Raw genomic sequence first — 27913 nt, forward strand, 5'->3', positions numbered from 1 at the left:
AAATACTATACGACGTATGGTAACCTGGATAGCTGCCGACATTTTAGCATCACATATTTTATTGCATTGGTCTGTTCATTCGATCTGAAGACATGATAGGCATAGTAGGGGAAATGGCCGTAGCATTGGATTGATCGCCCAATATGGTGCAGAAAAATAATTCCCCCGAGGATCGGTGCACTATCAATGGATTCAAAAGCACGGTTGATGCGAGCTCGCATTTCTGGCAGGTTTATTGGGAGAGGAGGTGTAAACACCCGAGTCTTTCACGTAACCCCACAGAAAGAAATCGCATGGGGTTAGGTGAGGAGAGCATGGAGGTCATGACATGAATTGCTGGTCATCAGCTCCACCACGACCGATCCATCGGTTTGGCAATCTCCTGTTCAAGAATTGACGAACACAACCATGGAAGTGGGGTGGAGCATCATCCTGTTGGAAGATGAAGTCCGCGCTGTCCTCCAGTTGCGGCATGAGCCAATTTTCTAGCATGTCCAGATACATGTGTCCTGTAATGGATTTTTCAAGAAGAAAAAGGGGCTGTACACTTTAAACCGCAAGACTGCACAAAACACATTAACTTTAGGCGCGTTCCGAATGTGCTGCATGATAGCTTGAGGATTCCCTACCCCCACCCCCAGATTCGCACATTGTGTCTGTTCAACTGCACCATTAACAAAAAATTTTGCTTCATCGCTGACGACAAGTTTCGTACTAAACTCATCCATTTCCATACACTGTTGCAACCGCACCGAAAATTCAAGGCGTTTGACTTTGTCATTGGGAGTTAGGGCTTGTAGCAATTGTAAGCGGTAAGGCTTCTGCTTTAGTTGTTTCCGAAAGATTTTCCAAATGGTCGGCTGTGGTATGTTCAGTTCTCGGCTTGCTCTCCCCGTCAACTTCTGTGGGCTATGCATGAAAATTGCCCGCACGTGATCAACTGTTCCTTCAGTCACTGCAGGCCGACTCGTTGATTTCCCCTTACAGAGGCATCCTGAAGCTTTAAATTGCACATACCATCGCCGAATGGAGTTAACAGTTGGTGGATCTTTGTGGTACTTCGTCCTGAAATGTTGTTGCAATGTTAGGACAGACTGATGTGAATGTATTTCAAGCACAACAAACGCTTTCTCGGCTCCTTGAAAGTAAGAAACCTCATTTTGTTCCGTATTGAATTGGGATTACAGTAAAATGAAAAATGTTAAAGGTCCACCTTTTTAATACCATGAATGTTTATTGATGTGAATATATATCACATAACGTTTAAAGAAGATTGGTACTAGTTTTGACGCTCATTGCATGTCAGCCAACAAATCAATTGAGCAAAATATAACTTGTCAAATAGCAATATATAACACATGATAGCACCTACAAGACAAATGTTAAACTATGACTAGTTAAAATATAGAACACATGACAGCAAATACAAGGATTAATGTTAAAAGTTAAATTGTAAAAAGTTACAAAAATGAAAGCAAAACAGAGAAGGTAACACAATTGTTAGGATATGATACACGAGAAAATAGTCCAGCTTGAGGTTTGTAGAACATACGGTGTATCTATATACAACACTTAAATGCACCTACTAAGGCAAATTTTAAATGTGACGTTAAAATGATGAGGGTATGGTGCGAATGACCATCTAAAACACATGACAGCACCTATAAAGTCACTGTTAGATTGTAACCAGTTGAAATGATGAGGTGTGTCTGACCGTAAAATATAAGATTTTTGAGAAGGTATCCTAGTTGTTGAGTCCTGATAAACAAGAGAATAGTCCAGCTTGAGGTGCATAGATCATAAGGCAACATATGTTATCAGTGGGAAGAATAAACCTTGTTCTCTTAAGCCGCGGTAATTAACAGGCTTAATTCAGGTGGTTTCAAAGCCAACAATGTGGTCGTGTGAGCATCATAATTTGAATTAACGTCATGATTCCCAGTTCAGTATGGAAACATGGAGACCTTGAGCAGAGTGATGGTACAGATGTTGAAAGGAGAGGAACTGGCCCAGCTTCGAAACCACCTGAATTAATCCTGTTAATTACCGCAACGTAAGAGAACAAGGTTTATTCTTCCCACTGATAACATATGGTGTCTTATGATCTATGCACCTCAAGCTGGACTATTCTCTTGTCTATCAAGACTCAACAACTGGGATACTTTCTCAAAAATGTTATATTTTACGGTCAGACGCACCTCATCATTTCAACTGGTTACAACAGTGACTTTATAGGTGCTGTCATGTGTTTTAGATGGTCATACGCACCATACCCTAATCATTTTAACGTTACATTTAAAATTTGCCTTAGTAGGTGCATTTAAGTGTTGTATATAGATACACCTTATGTCCTACAAACCTCAAGCTGGACTATTTTCTCGTGTATCATACCCTAACAATTGTGTTACCTTCTCTGTTTTGCTTACATTGTTTTAACTTTTTACACTTTAACTTTTAACATTAATCTTTGTATTTGCTGTCATGTGTTTTATATTTTAACTAGTCATAGTTTAACATTTGTCTTGTAGGCGCTCTCATGTGTTATATATTGCTATTTGATAAGTTATATTTTGCTCAATTGATTTGTTGGCTGATGATGACGGGCAATGAGCGTTGAAACTAGTACCAATCTTCTTTAAATGTTATGTGATATATATTCACATCAATAAACATTCATGGTATTGAAAAGGTGGACCTTTTAACATTTTTATTTTACTGTTCTCGGCTCCTGTTGCCATCCTGTCTCACTGCACACTACTGCTGCGCTCTCGTGGCAGAAATCTGAAGTGCGACTTCAGCAGACCAAAACTTTTAAGTTTTTTTACATGACTGCTGAGTTTCGTAACCATATGTCAATTCATGGAGCTACAGTGAATTTATGACATCGCTTCAATCATTTGTAATAACCCTGTATATTAGTCCACCAGATGGTACTTCTAGGTTGGTGAACAACAGCTTCACCAGTGCTGGATGAGGTACTTTCTTACCTCTCCTGTCTTCCAAACACATCAAATATACTACAATATCTATCACTGCTGGGGATGGTCTTAAAACTAAACACAGGTATTCTTTCAAGTGCCCCTGTAGAGCATCCTTTTAGCAAATGGAATGATGTACTTTGGTTTAGTGATGAGAATTTTAAGAACCAATTATTTTGTGAAGTAAATGACAAATTATTTAAAATGCTAGAAGTTACTAACATTTAGGAAGTTCCAAAGTATCATGCTCAGTCTCACTTAGTGATGATAGCCACTTATTTATTTTATTTAGAGTATTTGGCTTCTTTCAAGTAGCAAAGTTTGAGAGCCAAGCCCTCTCTTACACTTGACCACATTAAAAAAAACAGAGGAGAGAGAGAAAAATGCACATATTACACAATTATCAACTACCCCTACATATACAAGAGAAACACTCAGTCTATCACCATTCACACACTCAGCTGTACAGTGCATACGTCAGTTGGTAACTATCAACAGGTAATGTAGGCAAGATCTCTTGAATTTAGTTAATGTTCTGACACTTATTGTCTCTATACTAAAAAAAAAAGACCACACAAAATGAAATAATATATTTTTTCTTTGCATAATTTAGTATCATTCCAGCCGTGTGCGAAAAGAATATCAGTGTTCCCTTTAAGACTCTTCTCATCGCTGATCACTACTTACGGAGCAGTTGTTGCACTTATACCACGTTCAATGTGTTCAACATCTCCAAGCAGCAGATTTTTTCCCCCAGGCTGCAATTTTGTCAGTGGTTCTTGAGAAAACAACAGCAACAACCAGATTTTCTAACAGAATTTTTTAGCTGCTGATGAATCATGTTTCACACATGATGGAAGATCTAAATTTCCATAATATCCATATCTGGATCGAAGAAAATCTCCATCATGTTGTTCATAGCCGCTTTCAATGTATGTTCTCATGAATGTATGGGTAGGAATCGTCGAGAACACAATCATTGGCTCTTTTGTGCTCCCAGTGTGTTTGACAGGCCAGCAGTACTTGTAGTTCCTAACTGAAGCATTTATGGAGCTCTAGATGATATTCCTCCGCACGTACAAAGAGATATGTGGTTTCTTTATTATAGTACGCCCCTCAGATTTCTCGGCCAGAGCGAGAGTACTTAGACACAAATTTTATGGGCCGGTGGATTGGTCGAAATGGTCCAGTTCAGTGGCAGGCCCAAAGCTCTAATTTAAATCCCTTGGATTTTTATTTCTGGGGCCATATGAAGGAAGTGTAAAAAAGTGAAGTGCATCACCCCGAAGATCTCTAAAGGCCTATATTTGGTGTTGTAGCCTCAGTAAGGAATTACATCATGACGTGAATGCGTATGAGGAAGCTGGTTTTGTTGCTGCGAAGCATGTGTTCGGGCTAATGTTGGTCACACTGAACACCTTTTGTAAATCAAGGACCTGATTTCTATTTCGAATTAGAGAGGAAATATTTTTTTTTTAAATTTCAGCTTTCTACTAATTTACTTCTGTTTGGAACTCTCTTCAGCACATTGTAGGAACAATTACTCATGAAAAAATAAGTACCTAATTTTAAAATGTACTTGCTTGTTTAATCGTTTAAAGGGCATCTGTCACTTTCCGTAAAGCATATAACGGATTTTTACAAATATAGTTATATTTGTCATTAATATTTATGCATTGAATCGGTGGACACATTTTACCTCATTTCACATAAGCACAACACTTCTTTATACTCCCCTATTTTCATGTGATCAAATTTATGTTTAGGCCCTAAATCTTGGTGTTGTGCAGTCTTGCCAACTTATTACTGCAACAATCTTGTCATACACTTTACTCAGTTGATAAGACTTAATTTTTCCCTTATCCATAATTTTCATGAATTTATAGGGACATTTCCTATGTGGTAGGATATGGATTCTTGTCTGGCAGAGTCACTGGAACTTTCTGTATGTTCATGAAAAATATATGATTGAACAGGTCACTGGTCACTGAAATAGCTGCAATGAATTCTTTTAACGCAGAATTTTAGACAGGTTGTTGGCTTAGGTGAGCTCAAACAACAGTCAGGCTGAATGTAATAATAATACTTGCTTTTTTTTTGTTGTTGTTGTTGTTGTTGTTAGTGGCTTTACGTCGCAACGACACAGATAGGTTTATGGCGACGATGGGATAGGAAAGGCCTAGGATTTGGAAGGAAGCGGCCGTGGAATATGAACCCACTATCTCCCGGATGCAGGCTCACAGCCGCGTGCCCCTAACCGCATGACCAACTCGTCCGGTGTTATTTGTTTTATGTCTATCCTAAATGCTGGTTCTTAACAAATGAAGGAGTGTCAGAATTTTATTATGCAGTTGTTCTTTAGCATTCCGGAAGCTGACATGGAGTTGTTACCTTTAAAGTCCACCGAACTGAGCCGGATTTGAATCTGCAAACTTGGGCTCAGAAAGAAAATCAACTTATCCACTCAGGCTGAAAGTGAGGTTGATGGATGAGATTTATTCTGTACTAATTAAAGCCCAGAATACCCTTTATGAGTTTCAACAATAAACCGAGAATAACACAACACCAGCAGCCAGATTTAAACAGCTCTGATCTTTCCCCTAGTTATGGCAGCTGCTGTTAAAACAGCATTACTGAATGACCGATAACCTGTTGCACTTCTTCGGGACAATGATTAATGATTTGTTATTCAGTATTACCAGAATTAAGTTGACAGGAGAGAGTGGAGATTGCAGAGAAAACTCTTTGACCAAGATTTGAAACTGAAAGGCTGATGTCCAACCGCCTGATCAATCCTTTAAACCTCATTCCATCTGTCAGTGGGGAAGGTAGAATAACACCCACGGTATCCTCTGACTGTCGTAAGAGGTGACTAAAAGGGGCCCCAAGGCTCTTAACTTACGAGCGTGGGTTAGAGACCATGGGACCCTTAGCTAAATCTTGGCATTGCTTCCACTTTTGCCAGGCTCATCACTTTCATGAATCCTATCAGACCTCCCTTAGTCAACTCTTGTTCTTTTCCAACCCCGAAAATATTAGAACATTTGAGGCCTTAGTCTTTCATTTTAACACCCTTCGTGGCCCTTGTCTTTCTTTGATTGATACCTTCATTTTTTAAAGTGTCGGTTTCCTTCCATTCTTCCCCTCTTATTAGTATCGATAGAGGATGGTTGCCTGGTTGTACTTCCTCTTAAAACAATAATCACCACCATCACCTTAAATCTCACCACAGTGGGCCTTTTCTTTTAATTCCCCAGTCATTCTCCACTGACACCTGTGTTCAAATCTCGGTAGACCACGTGACATGTATGCAGGACAGTGCTTGACAGACAACACACGAACATATGTTTTCACACACACTTCCACACTAGGGCTGATTATCGAAATTATTTAGTCCTTAAATAAATGAATGAATGAATGAATCAATCAATCAGCAACTACCACACATACTAGGCAGACTACTCATTACTACCAGTCAAATATCCCAATCCTTTACGCAATGCACCATCATTATCATCATCATCGACTTGTTTGCATAGGGTTTATACAAGACGAGCGCCACTATTCTCATATCGGTTCACTCCCTCCCCTCCTCGTCCTCCCAATGAAGGATTACACAACAACTTCCTCACACCAACCTTGCCTTGCCTCTAACCGCTCCAGCTACAGCAACTTAGTTCTACAATTCTGCCTGAAGAGTTACTGAAAACCTAAAAATATTGACTTTCTAATATTCAATTTAAAATTTATAGCTGACAACTTCCTCACATACGTTGTTTAGAACAGTCTCTTCTACCACTAGTTTATTGGACTTCACACATTTCAATTACACACAGTATATTTACCAATTTAAATATATTTAGCACGAAAGCAAAAATTAATATCAAGAAACAACAACAACAACAACAATAATAACAATAATAACAATAACAATAACAATAACAATAACAATAATAATAATAATAATAATAATAATAATAATAATAATAATAATAATAATAATAATAATAATAATAATTACAAACCTGATCTTCAGATGGAGTGGAAAGGCCCTGACTTGCTAACCATGCTTCAATCTTTGGTGAAAAATGGTTGATGATAGCTCTATATGAAAGAAAATAAATATTTAGTTGAAATGTAAATGAACATTGGCAGAAAGCAAGGGGGAGGTTTAAAATGAACAAAGGAAAAATACAAATAGGCATTTACAATCTAAGCATATCAACAACCAGCATATTCAGCATATGCAAAGTACTCGTAGACTCTCAGTGAAAAAAAAAAAAGTTGCTTTATATTGCACCTACACAGATAGGTCTTACGGCGATGATAGGAATGGGAAGGACGTGGCTGTAGCCTTAATTAAGGTACAGCCCCATCATTTGCCTGGTGCGAATGTGGGAAACTATGGAAAACCATCTTCATGGCTGCCGACGATAGGGTTCGAACCAACTATCTACCGCATGCAAGCTCACAGGGTAAATCTATTGACATGGGGCTAACATATTTGAGCACCCTCAAATACCACCGGACTGAGCCAGGATTGAATCTGCCAACTTGAGCTCAAAAAGTCAGTGCCTTAACCATCCGAGTCACTCAGGCCGGTGGAAGAACAAGAAGGCCATGCAATTGACTAAGAGACATAGTTCAACTATTTTTGTGAGAAACAAGTTAAAAAGTTTAATCGTATGAAGAGTTATGTTTGAAAATTATTAGTATTATGTAAGTTGTCTATATCAAGCTGAAATAAATTTAAATAATCCCTAATGATTCTGTATGTATCTTGCCTTGGTGAAAAAAATATTTTTCAGAAAAAAGGTGTAACTCTTTACCAAATACTTGAAAGTGATCTAAAAGGTTGTGAGTCAGACATTTTATCAAAAACTTAGTAATACTGCAGAAAGGAACAAGTGTTACATAAGTATAAACAACCCTCCGACTTTATGCACAATAATATTTTCAAATGAAAAGTATCACTTTCGTCCTTGAAAGCCTGAAAGTGAACTAAAAGGTTCAAAGTCAAATAGTTTAATTATACCAAATAATTAGCCCACTGACATACTAATTTTAACATACTAAGCATGCGTGAATGTACAATTTTTTGTTTTCATGTGTAATATACAGTTTTACACTTCCAAGTTTTATACAATGTAATCCACAACATACTGAATTTAATCGTATCTTTGTTTGATTTGATAACGAAGTGCAGCCTGAAGGGCAATTTAGGTTTTAGTGGTGTGAAACACCCTAAATTACTCTAGGAAATACAAAGCTACCAAACATTTTCACAATCATATCTGATTACACTTGTTTTCTTTGCAAGTGACTAATCTCATGTTTTAATCCGTATTGAAATGTGTTATTTGTAATAACAAAGTTTTTATTCTAATCCACCTGTTCTTGTCCGCCTTGCATACAAGACAGTTATGGCATGGAGTCTATCTTTTAAGGTCGGGGGATATAAACCTTGCAAAATGTGCTCACTGAGCTCACACAGGGTGAAGTCGGTGTTTTTTCAAAAAACTGATCAGCAAAACAGTTTCTTTCGGTAGCCATCTCCATACAGTCGTGAACCATATGTTGAAAAATGTCAAGAGGGGAGGGACCAATTTATGATGGGATTTATTCCATAAATTCCTGTAAAACTGTATTTTTGATCATTTATAACCTGTTTTACTTCATTCGCAGCCATCTTCCTTTGTCTTCCAGCAAAATGAAATGGCGTATGGCTTTTAATGCCGGGAGTGTCCGAGGACATGTTCGGCTCGCCAGGTGCAGATCTTTTGATCTGACGACCGTAGGCAACCTGTGCGTCATGATGAGGATGAAATAATGATCAAGACAACACATACACCCCCAGGCCAAATTAACCAATGATGATTAAAATTCCCGACCCTACCAGGAATCGAACCCGGGATTTCTGTGACCAAAGGCCAGCACGCTAACCATATAGCCAGGAAGTTGTGCGAGACGGCAACTGATTACTTTTCAAGTCCGATAATGCTTGGTTTGAGGGCTGTGGGGTTTCAAAGTTTGAAAACAGATACAGTACTTACATTAACCACTAGTAAATAAAATCATATTTCTGAAATTATATCATCAGGTTCACTCAGACTATCCTGTAATAATGCATTTGATTTCATTCCTCATAATACAAGGTTTACTACAGCTGGTTATTTCTGCCGACTACCAAGCACGGTATCACCCTACTTGAAAAATGAACCTGCTATATGATGAAATCTGTGTTCATTCCAATACTAAGAAAAAGAGCAGATTCTCGGCTTTCAAATGGTAGACTGCATGTAATGCCCCTGTGGACACAAGGCTTGAACTAGTTGTAGAAAGCTACTTTGCAGGAGGCCATTTGCCAAGTATCAAGGATCGCTGCAAGTACAACTGCCTGGCAAGCGGCTATGTATGCCAATGAGTTAATTAATTGGTAGAAAAGAAGAAACATTTAAATCCATAAATTGTATTGTAATTACTGTACTATCTCAATAAGAAACATTTGTTATTTTTTTTAACTTGTCCATCTATTTACCAGACAGTTTTTTGTAGTTTTCAACAAATTGGGATGCACTGAGAACTTTTTAGTATTCTTCAAAATATTATCAAAACTTACTTACCGTACATTAATTAGGCTAATCGTCAGTCTTAAAGCATTATCTTTGAAATCGCCATCACTTGTGGAGTACCGCAGAGCTGAAAGTAACAAAACATCACTTTACAGCAGATGAAGCATGAAAATAAACCCAAACCAACAAAATATACACACCTATTTTATTCCACTGCTTATATTCGCAAATATACAGGGTGATTCAGAATGAATACAACACCACTTAGCAGGTTGTGCGAGACGGCAACCGATTACTTTTCAAGTCCGATAATGCTTGGTTTGAGGGCTGTGGGGTTTCAAAGTTTGGAAACAGATACAGTACTTATATTTTGGACCAGTGGGTTATTAAACATTATTTTCTGGTCACACTCTTCGACCATGAGGTTCGGTGGTTACACTCAGCCATGTGCTACAGAATGACTTTGGCCACCATTTTCAATTCATCAAAACTTCAACAGACTCAAGTTAAAACTCAAGAGTGTGAGTTTCAGCATTTATGCCTATCCATAACTAGGCTTTGGAACAAATGGAAAGTGGTGATGCTGTTATTTTTAGTATTATATATGGTTATAGATCAGAATTTTCTAATAATTCTGTTTTTGAGTGATCCCAGTCTTCTGAAGAGGAGGTATGAGTGTTATCTCCGTTTCCTCATCATGAATTTGTGGTTTTATAACACTTTTATCAACAAGTTTTAGCTTATTTCGTGAAATGACAGTTTTTAGTCGTACCATACAACATTAATATCATGAAACTTCGAGCTCAGCATTGAATAGATCGATGCGGGAGAGCCAACTAGCAGAGAAGTTGTATAATCCCTTTCTTGATTGTGTGGTTCGTACAGTCTAGCCCAATCTATTTATTATTATTATTATTATTATTATTATTAATAACTTTATAGGCCACATTGGACCACTTCCATTATGTACACTTTCTCTTTGAAGGTTGTACTGTTTGATTCTTATCATCTGCCCAGTACTTCATTCGTTCTGATTGCAGTGTTCTCAATTCGTCTTTTGTGCATCATTTCAGTTGAAAATTTGTGATTCTTAAGAAGGATGGTAATTTTATTCTTGTTCTCTGCATCTATAATTTTGAGTCCAACTGTTCTGAGATCCACTTGAATTTCCTTGATCCAATGCCCTCCTGTCTTCTTTTCCAGATTTCTCATCACTAGTTGTCATAAAATCCTGTTTTCTGGTAATCATAAGATGTGAAAGAAATATGAGATTCTTCTTCATCGTGCTAGTAACTGGGTCAACCTCTATATAGACAGTTTCAATGGGGAGGATTCTCCAGAATCCTTCAACCTGGTACATTTTATTTCTGTCTGTTAGGTCATCAGCCCAGAGGCTGGTTGGATCCTCAAATAGCATCACCAAAGGTTATGCGGTTATAAGGAAACCGCAAAAACCAATGGCAGCACCAAAATGAGGCGCACTAAGCAAGACGAGAAGTGAGGTAGTTTGCCATTGCTTTCCTCACTGGGTCAGAAAGTGCTATTGCAGCACGACTGACCCTATGAGGAACACCTTTCATAACACTCAGATGCACTAGTCGGGCTCTGAATGTCATTACTCAGCACTACCCATACCCCAGCAGCTTCCATATTGTCACAGCCATGGATGAGACTGGGACTTCGGTGGAAGCTACACTTTACTCTGGCCTGTGCCAAGAGATGGATACAAAAGTACTGTATCCATCATGAAATGGCAGCTATGCAAGTTCTAATAATTCTTCTTTCAGTTTTGAGGAGCTGATCAGTTCTTTCATTTGTAATATAGAACAAGGTTTTGCAAGCATAAGTGGCTTCGGGCAGAGTTACAGTTTTGTATTGTAGGATCTTAGTGCCTATTAACAAGCATTTTTTGTTATATGTTGACCAGGTTCGAAATTGTGCTCTTTTCATTTTGTTGGTTCTATTTATCCATGTTGCATTCTCGCTTAAGTTATGCATAATGATTTCTCCAAGGTATTTAAATTGTAGGACTACGTTCATTTTTTGATCATTTATGATGACTTCGTTTATGTCAAGGGGTTTCATTGGCATGATCTCAGTTTTCTCAAAGGATATTTGTAATCCTGTTTTAATGTAATTTTCTGGAGACTGGTGATCTGAGCACAGTCTTCTTCCATGTCAAGGGCTATAAGAGCTAAATCATCTGCAAACCCTAGGGAGTTTGTCCTTATAGAGGATTTTGCTCCAATTTTGACTTTAGGTGGGTTTTCTTTTTGCCAAATTTTCATGATGTAATCTAGAGCCACACAGAAGAGCAATTGGGATAATCCGTCACCTTGTCTGAGGCCTGTATTTATTGCAAAAGCATTTGACATTTCTCCCCTGAACTTGTGTTGCTTAAAGTTAGTTCAATAATTTTTGTTAATTTAGGATGAAGGCCATATGATCTGAGGATTTTTAAAAGAGTGGGTCTGTGTATACTATCATAAGCCTTTTTGAAATCTATGAATGAAATAAACAGCTGTTTATTTCTTTATTTGTAATATTCCATTATTAGTTTCAGGCTCAGAATTTGGTCTGGGCAACTTCTGTATTGGCAAAATCCTCCTTGGTATTTTCCAATTTGTGGTTCCAGAATGTTTTTTATTCTGTTGTAAATTATGCAGGAGAAAATTTTGTAAGTGCAGTCCAAAAGGGTTATTCCTCTGTAATTGTCTGGATTAGGAGTGCGACAGGCTTCGGCAGCCGGCAATTTCCTATCCTCGCCGCCAGATGGGGCTTCATTTATTCCATTCCTGACCCGGTCGAATGACTGGAAACAGGCTGTGGATTTTCATTTTCAATTGTCTGGATTAGTTTTTATATCCTTTTTTGAATAATGGATAGATTACGCCTGAGGTCCAGTGTTCTGAAATTTTCTCTGTGATCCACATTTTGACTAGATGCTGATGTAAATCTATGATTGCTGGTTTCCCTGCATTTTTCCAGATTTCTGCAAAGACTAGGTCTTTACCACATGCCTTATAATTTTTTTAGTTCCTTAATTGCCGGGCTGAGTGGCTCAGGCGGTTAAGGCGCTGGCCTTCTAACCCCAACTTGGCAGGTTCGATCCTGGCTCAGTCCGGTGGTATTTGAAGGTGCTCAAATACGACAGCCCTGTGTCGGTAGATTTACTGGCACGTTAAAGAACTCCTGCGGGACTAAATTCCGGCACCTCGGCGTCTCCGAAGACCTTAAAAAGTAGTTAGTGGGACGTAAAGCAAATAACATTATTATTATTATTATTATTATTATTATTATTAGTTCCTTAATTGCGAATTCTACCTCACTGATAGCTGGAGGATCTATTATCTGGGGTGGTTAAAACGGGTGTGTCAGTATTTACTTCCAACGTTTCCAGTGGGTCATCGCAATTTAAAGGTTTGTTGAATGGATCTCTGCATTTTCTTAATTACTATGGGCTAACCTTCCTGATTTATCTCTCAGCATTAATACTGGGGGCTCATATTTTTTAAGGTATTTGCCGAAGGTTTTATAATAATCTCGTGATGGTTTTTTGTTATAACTCTCCTCTATCCTTTGTAAGGTATTTTTAAGATGTTTGCGTCTGGTTTGTCTGATGATTTTATGGGTTGACTTTCTTTGTTTTATTAGTTCTAAATTTGAGTTGTCTGATTTTTGGGCTTGATGAATTATCCAAGCTTGGTGTCTTCTCACAACTGCCTGGTCACATTCTTCATCGCATCATTTATGCTTTTTCCTAGGATTTGTTGGAGCTAACTCTTTTGCTATCGATTTTAGTCTGGTGGTCAGTTCTTCTAATGTGTTAGTGTTGACAGATCCTTCTCCTGTTTTCCTATAGTACTCCCTATTATTTATTATGGTGGTAGGGTGAATTTTTTTTCTATTTTTTATGGAGATCTTTTCTTAAACCTTGGAGTTAATTTTATTTTTATCTTAACAACATAGTGATCTGACCCTGAGTCTTCCCCCCTTAGGACTTTGACATTGTAGATTTCACAATGGTAAAATTTATCTATGCAAACAGGGTCCAGTTGCCATTCATCTTTTCGGAAATCAGGATGTTTCCAAGTTTTTAATTTGTGTGGTTTCCTTTTAAAGTATGTTGATTTTGAGATAAGATTGTGGTTTATGCATAATTCAACCAATCTTTGACCGGTTTGATTCACCCTCTTATGTGCTGGCCATTTTCCAATGATATTTCGGTACCTTCTTTCTTGCCCCAGTTGTGCGTTGAAATCGCCAAGGAGAATTTTAACGTTTGATGGAGGTATGTTGATTAAAGTTTGACCCAGGAGATCCCAGAATTTTTGTGCTGCTTCTTTATCCTTTACAGTATTATTTTTTGTTTAGTGGGAGCATGTAGATTGATAATTGTGTAGATTTTATTTACAGATTTCAGAGTTAGTGTTGAAAGTCCTGGGAAGTGAGATTTAAATTCCACCACTGAATCTATGATTTTGAGATTTATTAGAAATCCATTACCAAACTGTGGACAGTTTTTCATCACTCGTTTTCCAGGCATTCCTTTATACATTACATGTTATAATTCTCATGTTAGGTTCGTATTGAAATGTACGTAAATACAAAGTATGCTACAAGTGTTTATTTATATATCCACCTATTCAATACAAAGAGATCTTTTTAGAAATTAAATATTATTATAAAATGTTAAGGGACATGTTTTGCCCATATTAAGGACATCATCAGCCTCAAATTTAAACCTGTATGGTACCCCTGTGATTCTATTACATCTTGATCACGATTCCTTATTTCTTTAAGGGCCATGATTAGAATTTTATGTTTGTCCATGATGTCAGTGACAATCTTTAATTTTCCAATTTGGCACAAAGAGTTAACACTGTGTGTCGAGAAGAAGGATATTTGTTTATGTTTAATACTTTGAAGTTTTTGTGTAGAGGCTGGCTGTTGAGTTTTCAGATGCTCCGATCCATCATAATCTTCCGAATGACAGCCCACCACATCCAAATGCTGTCTTTTCTGCAATATATGATTGCAGTCAATGGAATTCTTCTTCAAACGACTTTTCATCGTCGACTGTCTAAGGTGTCGCTTTGAGATGAGGATAAATCCTCCAGTTACAATTTTAAAAGTTATTTAGAAAGGTGAAGACGACATATGGATGATTTTTATGAAATTGTGAAGAATGCTTTCTGCCTTATTTCATCCTAGTTGTTCAGGACTGCAAATACTCGGGTAGCTGATTGCAGTGGTTTCCCCACTGGGCGATGGGGTCGCCACATCCCTACACCCAATCTATTAAAGAAACTATTTAAAACAGTTTATGTTGAGTCCATCTTGTTAATAGTCTTTTAATGACTGAAAATTATTTATTCTATCATACTTGTTTCAGGAACAATATGCATTCCCTTCGTCAGTGAAGTCAAATCAAGGAATAAAGAACAATATAACACTATCTTTTGTTTAGCCCATAATTTAAAGTAGTCATCATCATCAATGTACCACTCCAGTCGCCTGGGTGTGGTTAACAAGTCTCCTCCACTCCTTTCTGTCCTTCCACTTTTCCTGCTCCATTAGGGCCGATGACCTTAGATGTTAGGCCCCTTTAAACAACAATCATCATCATCATTATCATCATCATCCTGCTCCATCCAATCCAGCTTCTCTAATGTCCTTCCAAATCTGATCCATCCACTTCTTCTCGGTCTTCCAACTGGTCTTTTTCCCTTATCTTTCTAATTCCCTTCCTGCTACCCGTTCCTTTCAGCTCTTCTCTGATTTTAATTTTTTGTATTCTATCTGTGTTCTTAAAAAATTTATTTCTACTGCTTGGATCTTACCATCTTGTCTCTTATTTGTTACCAGCATTTCTGGTCTGTATGTAACAACTGGTGTGAAATACTGTTTATATAATGTTAATTTTGTTCTCTTGGGTACTTTGTCATCCCATACAAGCTCTCTTGACTTGATGATAAAATATTGTACCTTTACTTAGTCTGTTATTAAATTCAGGGTTGATTTCATTATTTCCATTAATAATGCTATCCAGATATGTAAACTGTTCTACATTCTCTAACTGCTCTCCGTCTATGTTCACTTGGCTTCTCTTTTTCGCTTTTCCACAGTGCATGACTACAATTTTCTTTTTACTAATTACCATCCCAAACTCCTTCAGATATTCATTCCAAATGTCCAGTCTCCTTTGTACTTCCTTTTGTCCCTCCCAAATTACCACATCATCTGCAAATACCAAAGCATTCACTTCATCATTACTGGTACTCTGTTTTACACGTTTTATGATTTAATCTATCACTATAATACACAATAACGGCAACAGTGCACTTCCTTGCTTGAGACCTTTCTTTGTATAAAATGTTTCAGAGTCACCACTCCCCACTTGTACACTGCTTTTACTCTCAAGATACAACATTTTTATCTTGTTAATTAATGATTTTGGTACATTCCTTTTCCATAGGCATTCCCATACGTTTTCTCTTAACTGTATCATAAGCTTTTTACAAATCCAAAAATACGAAGATGATTTCCTTGTTCCTTTCCAGGTGTTTTTTCCACTATCGTTCACGCTGTAAATATGAAGTCTATTGTTGATCTATTCGGTCTAAAGCCATATTGTTCCTCCTCTAACTGTCTTTCTATTATCCCTCAGTCTTTTGTCTATGACTTTCTCCATTTTTTAGCCCATGTGATAATAGGGTTATACCTCTATAATTTTCACATTTCTTCCTATTTCCTTTTTTGAACAATGGTACAATGCTTCCAGTATCCTTTCATCCTTCCATATGGCACTGAGGGCTCGCTATAGCCACTGTAGTCCACTGCTTCCTGCTGCCTTAATCATATCAGACTGAATTTGTCTTTTCCACTTGCTTTACCTTCAGCCATTGCTTTCACTGCCCTTTCAAGTTCCAACCATGTTATCGGGTTCTCTTATTTTTCTCCATCTATTATTCCATTTTCTTATCTCCTTCTTCCCCCGAGCAGTCATCCTCATTATACAGTTGTTCAAAATATTTCGCCAACACCTTCTGAAGACCCTTTCCGTCATGTACTATGGATCCATCTTCTCTCCCTAATGCCTTGATTTTTTCTTGATTTCTTTTCGATTTTATTACTCTGTATAATAGTTTCTGATTTCCTCGACTATCTTCCTCAATTTTGTTGGTAAACTCTCCCCAACATTTCTCCTTTTGTTCCTTGATATTCCTCTTTACTTTCTATCTTATTCTCATCCCTCTAATATGTTTTTTGCTTTTCCGTATCCATTTCTTTCTTCACCTTGTTCCTTTCTTTTCTTTTTTCTTTATTTTGCCTGTCCACCACCATGTCTTCTTTGCTTTTGCTTTTATTTTCCCGCATACCTCAATTGCTGCTTTCACAAAGGTCCGTCTTAAACTGTCCCACTCTTCTTCTCCATTCTGTATTTCTATGTTAGGCAACTTTTTATACATTCTCGGAATGCCATTCTTTTATCCTGCTCCTTCAATTCCCAAATCCTGTTCTTCAGTAAAATTTTAGGGATTTTTACTTGTTTTAATTCCACAATTGATAAATTATGATCACCTTCCATACTTTCACTGGGGATTGTATTCATGATGTATCTTCCCCATTCTCGGTCTGTTATTATAAAATTGATGAGTGGTCCACACTGTCCATCCCAACTATATCGGCTGATCTTAGGGCTATTCCTCTCCATAAACCCTGTGTTCTTTATTATCAGGTTTTTCTGATATAAAAGTCAACAGTTTCTCTCAATCTTCATTTCTATCGCTATACCCATGTAATACCCATGTGTACTGTACAGTAGTATACGAGTAAAATCCTATTTATTATTGTAAAATATTTGTGAAGTACTGGTGTAGTAGAGGTATCCGTAGAAACTCTTACTAAAATACTGTTGTAATTAGAATAGGCTTAATTGCAGTTTGGAATTGTGTAGTTCTTGTGTAGGCTATTACTTTCGATATTCAGTAATTAACAGCAGTTTTTATCCTGTCAGGGGTTGTAGGATTAAAAAAAAAAAAAAGAGCACGACTAAGTAGTATTGTAGTGTAGTCGTATATTAATTACCTTATTGTTGTGTACTATCCCAGACAATATATCCCTCCATTCATTTATTTTTTGCAAATAAGTTATTTTATTTTTAATTTCATTTTTCCCCCCATAAAGAATGGCTAAGGAGCGCGAGTGTACTTACTGTGGGTGTGGCAAGGCATTGAGGGGTATGAGGGAGGAGTTGGAAAGTTTGAGGGAGATAATTAGGATTCTCACAGAAGACAGGAAGGAAGATAGGACTCCCTCAAACAATGTACAGGTTACAGTAGGTGTACAAGAGGGAGGGGAAGGAAAGGGAGGAGTTGTAGAAGACAGGTGGTCTAATGTTCTAAGGGGAAGGAGATTGCAGGCTAAGGGCTCTATTCAGGATCAGAATTCAGGACAGGTGTCTATGCGAAATCGGTACGAGTCACTCCAGGTAGAACAACAGAGGGAAATGAGGGACAGGGAACTGTTGCTGAGATGTGTGGAAGTAGGAGGAAGGGAAAAGGTAGGAAAGGAAAATGTAGAGTAGAGGATAGGAAAAGACAGGTGGAACAGGGTCATGGGAAGGAGAAAAGGGAGGAGGAAGTAGCTTCTGCAGCTATCAGGAAAGATAGGGCTGACCAGGAGGGGAGGGGATCAAATGAGGTGGGTAGGGTTGAGGCTCTAGTCATGGGGGATTCCATCGTTACACACGTGGGGAAAGTGTGTGGAAGAAAGGGTACCATGGTAGAGTGTTAACCAGGAATTAGGTTGAGGCAGATGTTGAGGAAAGTAGAAGAGAGGGAGGAGGGGAAGGAGAAGGTGGTAGTGTTTCATGTTGGTACCAACAACGTAAGGCAAGCTGATGTAAGTACCAACATAGTTGGAGATGTGTGGGATCTGGTAAATGCAGCACAGGTGAAGTTTAAGAAAGTGGAGATTGTTATTAGTGGAATACTGTGTAGAAGGGATACTGACTGGACGGTGATTGGAGATTTAAATGAGACTATGGAGTGGGTATGTGGGAAACTGGGAGTGAAATTTCTAGATCCTAATGGGTGGGTAGGAAATAGGGATCTGCGCTCAGATGGCCTTCATTTAAACTTCAGTGGTACGTATAAGTTAGGAAATTTGTTTGGAAGGGTAATAGGGAGGTACATTCAGGGAAACGGGATGGCCTAGGGAGCAGTGATAAGGGAACAGGGAACTGGAAATCAAGTAGGGATGACATTAAATTGTTAGTGTTGAACTGTAGAAGTATTGTAAGGAAAGGAATAGTATTAAGTAATTTAATAGATATATATTTACCAGATATTGTAATAGGAGTTGAATCATGGCTGAGAAATGATATAATGGATGCAGAAATTTTCTCACGGCACTGGAATGTGTATCGTAGAGATAGGATAGGAAGGGTGGGAGGGGGAGTGTTCATTCTGGTGAAAGAAGAATTTGTAAGCTACGAAAAAGTTAAAGATGAGACACATGAAATTCTAGGTGTAAGGCTCATTTCTAAAGATAATAGGCAACTTGATATATTTGGAGTGTACAGATCGGGAAAGGGTAGCACTGACGCGGATTCAGAATTATTTGATAGGATAGTCAGCTATGTGGGAACCGACATGGAAAGAAATGTGATTGTAGCGGGAGATCTGAATTTGCCAGACGTCAATTGGGCAGGAAATGCGAACGACAGGAAGCATGACCAACAAATGGCAAATAAGTTAATATGGGAAGGACAGCTGATTCAGAAAGTGATGGAACCAACCAGAGGGAAAAATATCCTGGATGTCGTGCTGATAAAATCAGATGAGCTCTATAGGGAAACTGAAGTAATAGATGGTATTAGTGATCATGAAGCTGTTTTTGTGGTAGTTAAAAATAAATGTGATAGAAAGGAAGGTCTTAAAAGTACAGTAGGACTGTTAGGCAGTACCATATGGCTGATAAAGCAGGCATGAGGCAGTTTCTAAAGAGTAACTATGATCGGTGGAAAACGGTAAATAAAAATGTAAACAAATTCTGGGATGGGTTTAAAGAAATTGTTGAGGAATGCGAAAACAGGTTTGTACCATTAAGTGTGGTAAGGAATGGTAAAGACCCACCTTATTATAATAGAGAAATAAAGAGACTAAGAAGGAGGTGCAGACTGGAAAGAAATAGAGTTAGAAATGGCTGTGGAAGTAAGGAGAAATTGAAGGAACTTACTAGAAAATTGAATCTAGCAAAGAAGGCAGCTAAGGATAACATGATGGCAAGCATAATTGGCAGTCATAGAAATTTTAGTGAAAAATGGAAAGGTATGTATAGGTATTTTAAGGCAGAAACAGGTTCCAAGAAGGACATTCCAGGAATAATTAATGAACAAGGGGAGTGTGTATGTGAGGATCTTCAAAAGGCAGAAGTATTCAGTCAGTAGTATGTAAAGATTGTTGGTTACAAGGATAATGTCGAGATAGAGGAGGAGACTAGGGCCAAAGGAGTAATAAAATTTACATATGATAACAATGACATTTACAATAAGATACAAAAGTTGAAAACTAGAAAAGCAGCTGGAATTGATCAGATTTCTGGGGATATACTAAAGACAATGGGTTAGGATATAGTACCATATCTGAAGTACTTATTTGATTATTGTTTGGTCGGAGGAGCTATACCAGATGAATGGAGAGTTGCTGTAGTAGCCCCTGTGTATAAAGGAAAGGGTGATAAGACATAAAGCTGAAAATTACAGGCCAGTAAGTTTGACATGCATTGTATGTAATCTTTGGGAAGGCATTCTTTCTGATTATATTAGACATCTGGTTCGATAGAAGGCAATTCGGTTTTAGGAAAGGTTATTCCACTGAAGCTCAACTTGTAGGATTCCAGCAAGATATAGCAGATATCTTGGATTCTGGAGGTCAAATGGACTGTATCGCGATTGACCTGTCTAAAGCATTTGATAGGGTGGATCATGGGAGACAACTGGCAAAAATGAGTGCAACTGGACTAGACAAAAGAGTGACTGAATGGGTGGCTATATTTCTAGAAAATAGATCTCAGAGAATTAAAGTAGGTGAAGCTTTATCTGACCCTGTAATAATTAAGAGGGGAAGTCCTCAAGGCAGTATTATCGGACCTTTATGTTTTCTTATATATATAAATGATATGAGTAAAGGAGTGGAATCGGAGGTAAGGCTTTTTGCGGATGATGTTATTCTCTATAGAGTGATAAATAAGTTACAAGATTGTGAGCAACTGCAACGTGACCTCGAAAATGTTGTGAGATGGACAGCACGCAATGGTATGTTGATAAACGGGGTTAAAAGTCAGGTTGTGAGTTTCACAAATAAGAAAAGTCCTCTCAGTTTTAATTACTGCGTTGATGGGGTGAAAGTTCCTTTTGGAGATCATTGTAAGTATCTAGGTGTTAATATAAGGAAAGATCTTCATTGGGGTAATCACATAAATGGGATTGTAAATAAAGGGTACAGATCTCTGCACATGGTTATGAGGGTGTTTAGGAGTTGTAGTAAGGATGTAAAGGAGAGTGCATATAAGTCTCTGGTAAGACCCCAACTACAGTATGGTTCCAGTGTATGGGACCCTCACCAGGATTACCTGATTCAAGAACTGGAAAAAATCCAAAGAAAAGCAGCTAGATTTGTTCTGGGTGATTTCCGACAAAAGAGCAGCGGTACAAAAATGTTCCAATGTTTGGGTTGGGAAGAATTGAGAGAAAGAAGAAGAGCTGCTCGACTAAGTGGTATGTTCCAAGCTGTCAGCGGAGAGATGGTGTGGAATGACATTAGTATATGAATAAGTTTGAATGGCGTTTATAAAAGTAGGAAAGATCACAATATGAAAATAAAGTTGGAATTCAAGAGGACAAATTGGGGCAAATATTCATTTATAGGAAGGGGAGTTAGGGATTGGAATAACTTACCAAGGGGAAGGGGAGTTAGGGATTGGAATAACTTACCAAGGGGGATGTTCAATAAATTTCCAATTTCATTGAAATCATTTCGGAAAAGGCTAGGAAAGCAACAGATAGGGAATCTGCCACCTGGGCGACTGCCCTAAATGCAGATCGGTATTGATTGTATTGTATTGTATACCCATGTGGGTCCAGAACGTTCTCGTATCCCATTCTATCAGTTCCCACATGGGCATTCAGATCTCCCATTATCATCATCCCATCTCCAACAATATGTGTTACCAGTTCATTGAGGAAATCTTCTTTTTCTTCCACGCTACATCCTGTCTGTGGAGCATATACCTGTACTATTTTCAGTAGTTCCTTATTTACATGTAAGTGCATTATTATAATTCTTTCATTTACATACTCAACTTCAGCTATGGGTCCAACATTCTGGTTCACTATAAATCTCCCTCCATTTCTTTTCTCTCTACTGTTACCCATCAAATACAAGGTGTACCCCTTCCTTAGTTTATTACTTTCCCTTTCCTTTTTACTTCACTTGATCCCAGGATGTCGTGTTTTTGTTTCTCCATTAGGTCGATCAATTTTTCCTTCTCATTCATTGTTAAAATATTTCTTGTTCCAAATCGGGTTTTATTCTCTGATCTAACACTTGCACGAACATTGGCATTACCGTCACACTGTGCAACTGTAGCCAGAGACTTGTAAATTCCATTTCCATTTTTAAACTTCCATCCGAGGCTTGTATTATATAATTGAAAGCAAGTACAAATTTACTCATCTGCTGACCTGCTAAGCCTAACGCATCTGAGGATTTTCTTTCGGGGTTTACTCCCTTAGCCTTTGAAGATCCGCCTTCTCCACTAGGCAGTGATTTCCTCTTCTAATTTTACCCATAGAGGATGGGTTGCCTCATCCACCATCTTTGCCATTCCAAAGGTCTTCTTCTCTGCCTAAAATGCTGGGTCCCTGCCTGAACTTAGCTCTCCTTCACACCGGCCTACTGATGTGGAGGATACCCACCCCCTGCAACATGGATGCGCCAGACAAAAATCACTCAAGTGAAGGATAGGGACGGTGACCCTATCTCCCTTGAGCCAGGTTAATGGTTGTGTAAGCAGCCACAACCAATTTAAAGAAGTATTACATCCTAATTCTCTGCAAATAACCTCACTCCTTGGGGAACCTGACCCCTACAGAGCACGTCCCCAGGTGGCGGAAGGGGGGCCCCTACAGTATGTAGGGCTGGTTGAAATAACCAATACAACCCGTGGACCAACAGGTAGCCCAATTCCTGGGGGTTTTAAAATACTGGGACACCCTCTCTCCAGGGGTTATAAATATGGAGGGCCCTCGCCCAGGGTTAGGGGCGAAGACCTCAACGGCATCTATGGCGGAGAAGATGGACTTCGGTACGGTGAGAGGCGAAAGAGGCAACCTATCCTTCTGGGGTGTACAGATGGAACCTACTGCCTTGTAGGACAAGGAAGGCATCCTCAAAGGCTAAGGGAGTAAACCCTGAAAGAAAATCCTCTTATGCATTAGGCCTAGCAAGTCAGCAGGAGAGTACTGAGTACAGTCGCTTTCAATAAGAAAAAGAGCCTCAGAAAGAAGATTATAGACCGGACTGACACGTCCTCTCAGACAATTGTAAAGTATGATGACCATAAGGCTGATGATATACAATGTTCTGAAAGGAAACAACAAATATAAAAAGAGACCCAAATACCAAATTGGAACTATGAACATTCTATCATTAACTGGAAAGGTAGAAGAACTCCTAGACATGATGGATAGAAGAAAAATATCAATATTGAGATTAAGTGAGACCAAATGGAAAGGGACTGGAAGTAAGACACTTCGTGGAGGATATAAATTATACTGGAGTGGACAGGAGATGGTAGCGTAAAATGGTGTTGGATTCTTAATTAACGAAGGGACTGATGCTACAGCTGAAGTTATCTGCAAAAGTGATAGAATCATTAAAATGTTCATGAAACTGGAGAACACTAAGTACACCGTCATACAAGTGTATGCCCCACAGACAGGCTGCAGTGAGGAAGACAAAGAGAAATTTCGGCAAGACCTGGAAGATACAGTTAATGAGGAAAATGTTACCATTATTGGAGATCTAAATGCGCAAGTTGGAGTAGACAGACTTGGGTACGAGAACATCATTGGTCCACATGGATTTGGATAAAGGAACTCACACGGAGAACAGATATTAGATCTGTGCAGAAGGAATGATCTTATAATAAAAAATACATTCTTCAAAAAAAGAGAGTCACAGAATAACAAGGTACAGTTGGGATGGCCAGTATAGAACATTGATTGACTACGTAATCACAAATAAAAAGATGGTGGCAGGTACATAACAGATGTAAAGGTCATCCTTACTGAAAGCATGGACAGTGACCACAGATTGTTGATTGTAGACTTCAAACATAAGACTAATGAAATGCAGAAAATTATTATGAAAAAACCAAGGGTTAAAACTTGGAAGTTGCAAGAAGTCCAAATAAAGGAAGAAAACAAACTAAGGATTCAACAGAGTTTGCCGAAGGGTGAAGTAACCAGCGTTAATAAAGAGTGGAAGGCCTTCAAAGACACCTTTGTGGGAGAAGCCAAAAACCTATGTGGAGTTACAAGTTCTACCAAAAGAAAAAAGGAGACACCATGGTGGAATGATAGAGTGAAAACAGCAGTGAAAGGAAGAAACCAAAAGAAGGCACTGGACAAGGAAAAACAAAAACAGGGACGAACGAAATGAACAAGAAATACAGAGACTTCAAAGAGTACACAGGAACAAGAAACTTGCTGTAAAGAACATTGTAAGGGAAGAAAAAGAGAAGAAATGGAATGAGTTTGTAGACAAACTAGAAGAGGACAGTAGAGGAAATATGAAATTGTTATACAGAGTAGTGAAAAACAAGCAAAGGGATCAAGAGACCATAAAAGCAATAGAACGTGATGATGGAACTCTGGCACAAGAAGAGGGAGAAATTAAACAAGAACTCAAGATCTATTTCGAAAAGCTGCTGAATGGAGATACAGAAAACCTAACAACGGATAGAGGAGAGCCAAGTCGAGGAACCACAACTGAACCACCAATTACATGGCTTGAGGTTGAAAATGCGCTCAAGAGCATGAAGAAAGGAAAGGCAGTGGGCATAGATGAACTAAGTGCAGAAATGCTGAAAGCAGAGGGAATTCCAGGAATCCGATGGCTCTATAGACTGCTCAACAAGATGTGGGAGGAAAATACTATTCCTGAGGACTGGAAGATGGGCATCATTGTACCTCTGTTCAAGAAAGGAAGCCGACAAAAATGTACTAATTACCGTAGTATCAAACTACTCTCTCATGTCCTGAAAATATTGGAAAAAATAATAGAGACCAGAATCAGAGATATTGTTGAACCAATTTTAGAAGAAGAGCAGTACAGTTTCAGACCAGGAAGGTCAACTACAGACCTTATATTTGCAATTAGGATGCTAATGGAAAAGTACTGGGAGAAGAACAAGCCTTTATTTCTAATATTTTTGGACATTGAGGAAGCATACGATAGTGTACCGAGGGAAAGAATTTGGCAATGCATGAAAGAACTTCAAGTGCGAGACAGCCTCATAGACAAAGTGAAAATGTTGTATAGTGGGAACAGAAGCTGTATTCAAGTAGGATGTGGTTTGTTGGACTGGACTGAAACAAAGAGAGGAGTGCAGCAGGGCAGCTCATTGTCACCACTTTTATTCATTATTGTAATGGATGCAGTAATGAAATCTATTAAAAGGAAAGAACATGGAGATATCGAGGCCTTCACATTTGCAGATGATGTTGCGATCTGGAGTGACTCAAAAGAGGAATTGGGAGAGAGATACAAAGCTGGAATGAGGAGTTTAAGAAATATGGTTTAAACATCAGGCAGACCAAGACGGTGGTGATGAAAGTGTACGGGGAAGGAGAAGAACCAATAGTCATGTAAAATGAAGCCCAACTGGACAGCGTTCCAGTTTTCAAATACTTGGGTAGTGTTATATCAAATGACAACCTAGCAAAACATGAGGTGAACAATCGAATCAATAAGGCAACACAATTTTACCACCAGGTAAGACACCTGCTGTGGGATGAGCAAATACCCATGAAAACAAAGCTGACATTGTACAAGTCCTATTATACACCAATTCTTACATACAGTCTCGAAACCACAACACTGACCAATAGAGATAATTCCAAACTTCAGGCAGCTGAAATGAAATTCCTAAGCACTATGATGCAGAAAACCAGGAAAGACAAGGTTAGGAATGAGAAAATTAGAGAAGTAGGAATAGATGATTCTCTCCTCAATAAGATTCAGATATCAAGACTGAAGTGGTTTGGTCACATGAAGAGGATGCCAGTAAACAGAACTGCAAGGAAGGAATTTGACAGAAAAGTAGAAGGAAGACGACCCGTTGGAAGGCCACGAAGGAAATGGATAGATTTAGTTAAGAACGATGTACTGCTGAGAGGTCATGATTAGGACAAGTTGGTGGAGGAGGAATGGTACAAGGACAGGATGAGATGGAGGAGGCTCATATACCACACCCAGGGAACTGGAGATGGTTTAGGATGATGATGATTATATCCTAATTCACATATCAATGAATAAACAAACTAGTGAAATATTATGAGAATTACTATTACATAAAATTTTAATATGTTGATGAACTGAATGAGAATCATCACATCATCATTGTTGACCAACTCCAGTTTCCCAGGTGTGGTATACGAGCCCCTTCCATTTTGTTCAGTCCATGAACCATTCTTCATTCACAATCTGCTCCCAATCCTGTCTTCTCTCCTCTACATCCTTCTTTACTATGTCCATTTTTCTCTAGGTCTGCCCACTGGTCTCTTTCCCCTTATTTCTCTTTCATACCCGTTTCTTGCAGAACTATTGGCACTCATTCTTTTCACATAACCAAACCACTTCAGTCTTGCTTTTTGGATCATCTGGAGTAAGGAGTCTTCTAGTTCTACATATTCTCTGACTTTTTCATTCCTGATTTTATCCTTCCTGGTCTTCTGGATCATTGTGCGTAGGAACTTCATTTCTGCTGCTTGAAGTTTTGAGTTGTCCTTTCTTGTTAATGTAGCGGTTTCAAGGCTGTATGTGAGGATAGGGGTGTAGTATGATTTATACAGTGTCATCTTGGTTTTGAGTGGTAGTAGTTTATCCTATAGTAGCTGTCTTACTTGGAGGTAAAAATGTATTGCTTTGCTGATTTGACTGTTTACTTCATATTTAGCTAAGTTATCCTTGGACATTATACTACCCAAGTACTTAAATTCTGTGACACTGTCCAGCTTAGTGCCATTTAGCATGATTTCTGGCTGACTGTCACCCTTCTGTACCTTCAACATCACTGTTTTAGCCTTGTTGATGTTTAATCCATATCTTTCAAACGTCTGACTCCACCCCTGCAGTCTCTCTTCCACATCTTTCTCTGCGTTACTCCAAATTACTAAATCATCTGCAAATGCAAATGCTTTTAAGTTTTGTTGCCCTTTTCCTTTTAGCGCCTTTAATATGGTACATACATTACAATGATAAATAATAGGGGCGACAAAGCACTACCTTATTGTACTCCCCATTTTGTCTCAAACCAGTCTGACAGTCCAGAACCAACTTGTACACAGCTTCAGGTTTTCTCGTAAAGCACCTTTACTTTTTAAATTAGACTGTCTTGAACTTTGAGCTTTCTCAGACACTCCCAAATAAGCTCCCTTGGTATGCTGTCATAGGCCTTTTTGATGTCAAGGAACAGTACATATAAAGACCTCTCTTTTTTCCCAATGTTTTTCCATTAGCATCCTGACAGTAAATATAAGATCTGTTGTTGATCTTCCAGGCCTAAAGCCATATTGTTCTTCTTCTAAAAGTGATTCTACAATTTCTCGTAATCTATCCTCTATAATTTTTTCCAGAATTTTTAGTCTATGAGAGAGTAGTGATGCCACGATAGTTGGTACATTTCCATCTGCTGCCTTTCTTGAATATAGGTACAATTATATCTTTCTTCCAGTCTTCTGGGATGGTATTTTGCTGCCATACTACATTTCGGATTCTATACAGCCATTGGATTGCTGGGGTTCCTCCTGCTCTCAACATGTCCACACTTAACTCATCTATTCCTGCAGCTTTCCCTTTCTTCATACTTTTAAGGCTCTTCTCTATCTCCAGCCATGTGATTGGTGGCTCCATATTTTTGCTGGGCTCTTCACTTTTTCCAGATTCTTCTCTGTTTTGAATTACATTTGATGCCTCTCCATTCAGGAGCTTGTCAAAGGAGGTCTTGAATTCTCTCCTGATATCTTCCTCTTGTACTACTGATCCATTGTCCTGCTCTATTACCTTGATG

The 27913-nt window shown here is 38.5% G+C and overlaps 1 protein-coding gene across 2 annotated transcripts in view; it reads right to left on the minus strand.

Moving 5' to 3' along the window:
• Window positions 1-27913, minus strand: part of LOC136857320 (armadillo-like helical domain-containing protein 3) — a 302306-nt gene that overhangs the window by 52087 nt on the left and 222306 nt on the right. For both annotated transcript variants that reach the window (XM_067135906.2, XM_067135905.2), the window contains 2 exons: window positions 9602-9677; window positions 7004-7082 (listed from right to left, as the gene is read on the minus strand). In XM_067135906.2, the coding sequence (XP_066992007.1) occupies window positions 7004-7082; window positions 9602-9677 (155 nt within the window). The remainder of the gene's footprint in view (window positions 1-7003; window positions 7083-9601; window positions 9678-27913) is intronic.

This window comes from Anabrus simplex, chromosome 1, assembly GCF_040414725.1.
Source record: "Anabrus simplex isolate iqAnaSimp1 chromosome 1, ASM4041472v1, whole genome shotgun sequence".
Taxonomy (NCBI): domain Eukaryota; kingdom Metazoa; phylum Arthropoda; class Insecta; order Orthoptera; family Tettigoniidae; genus Anabrus; species Anabrus simplex.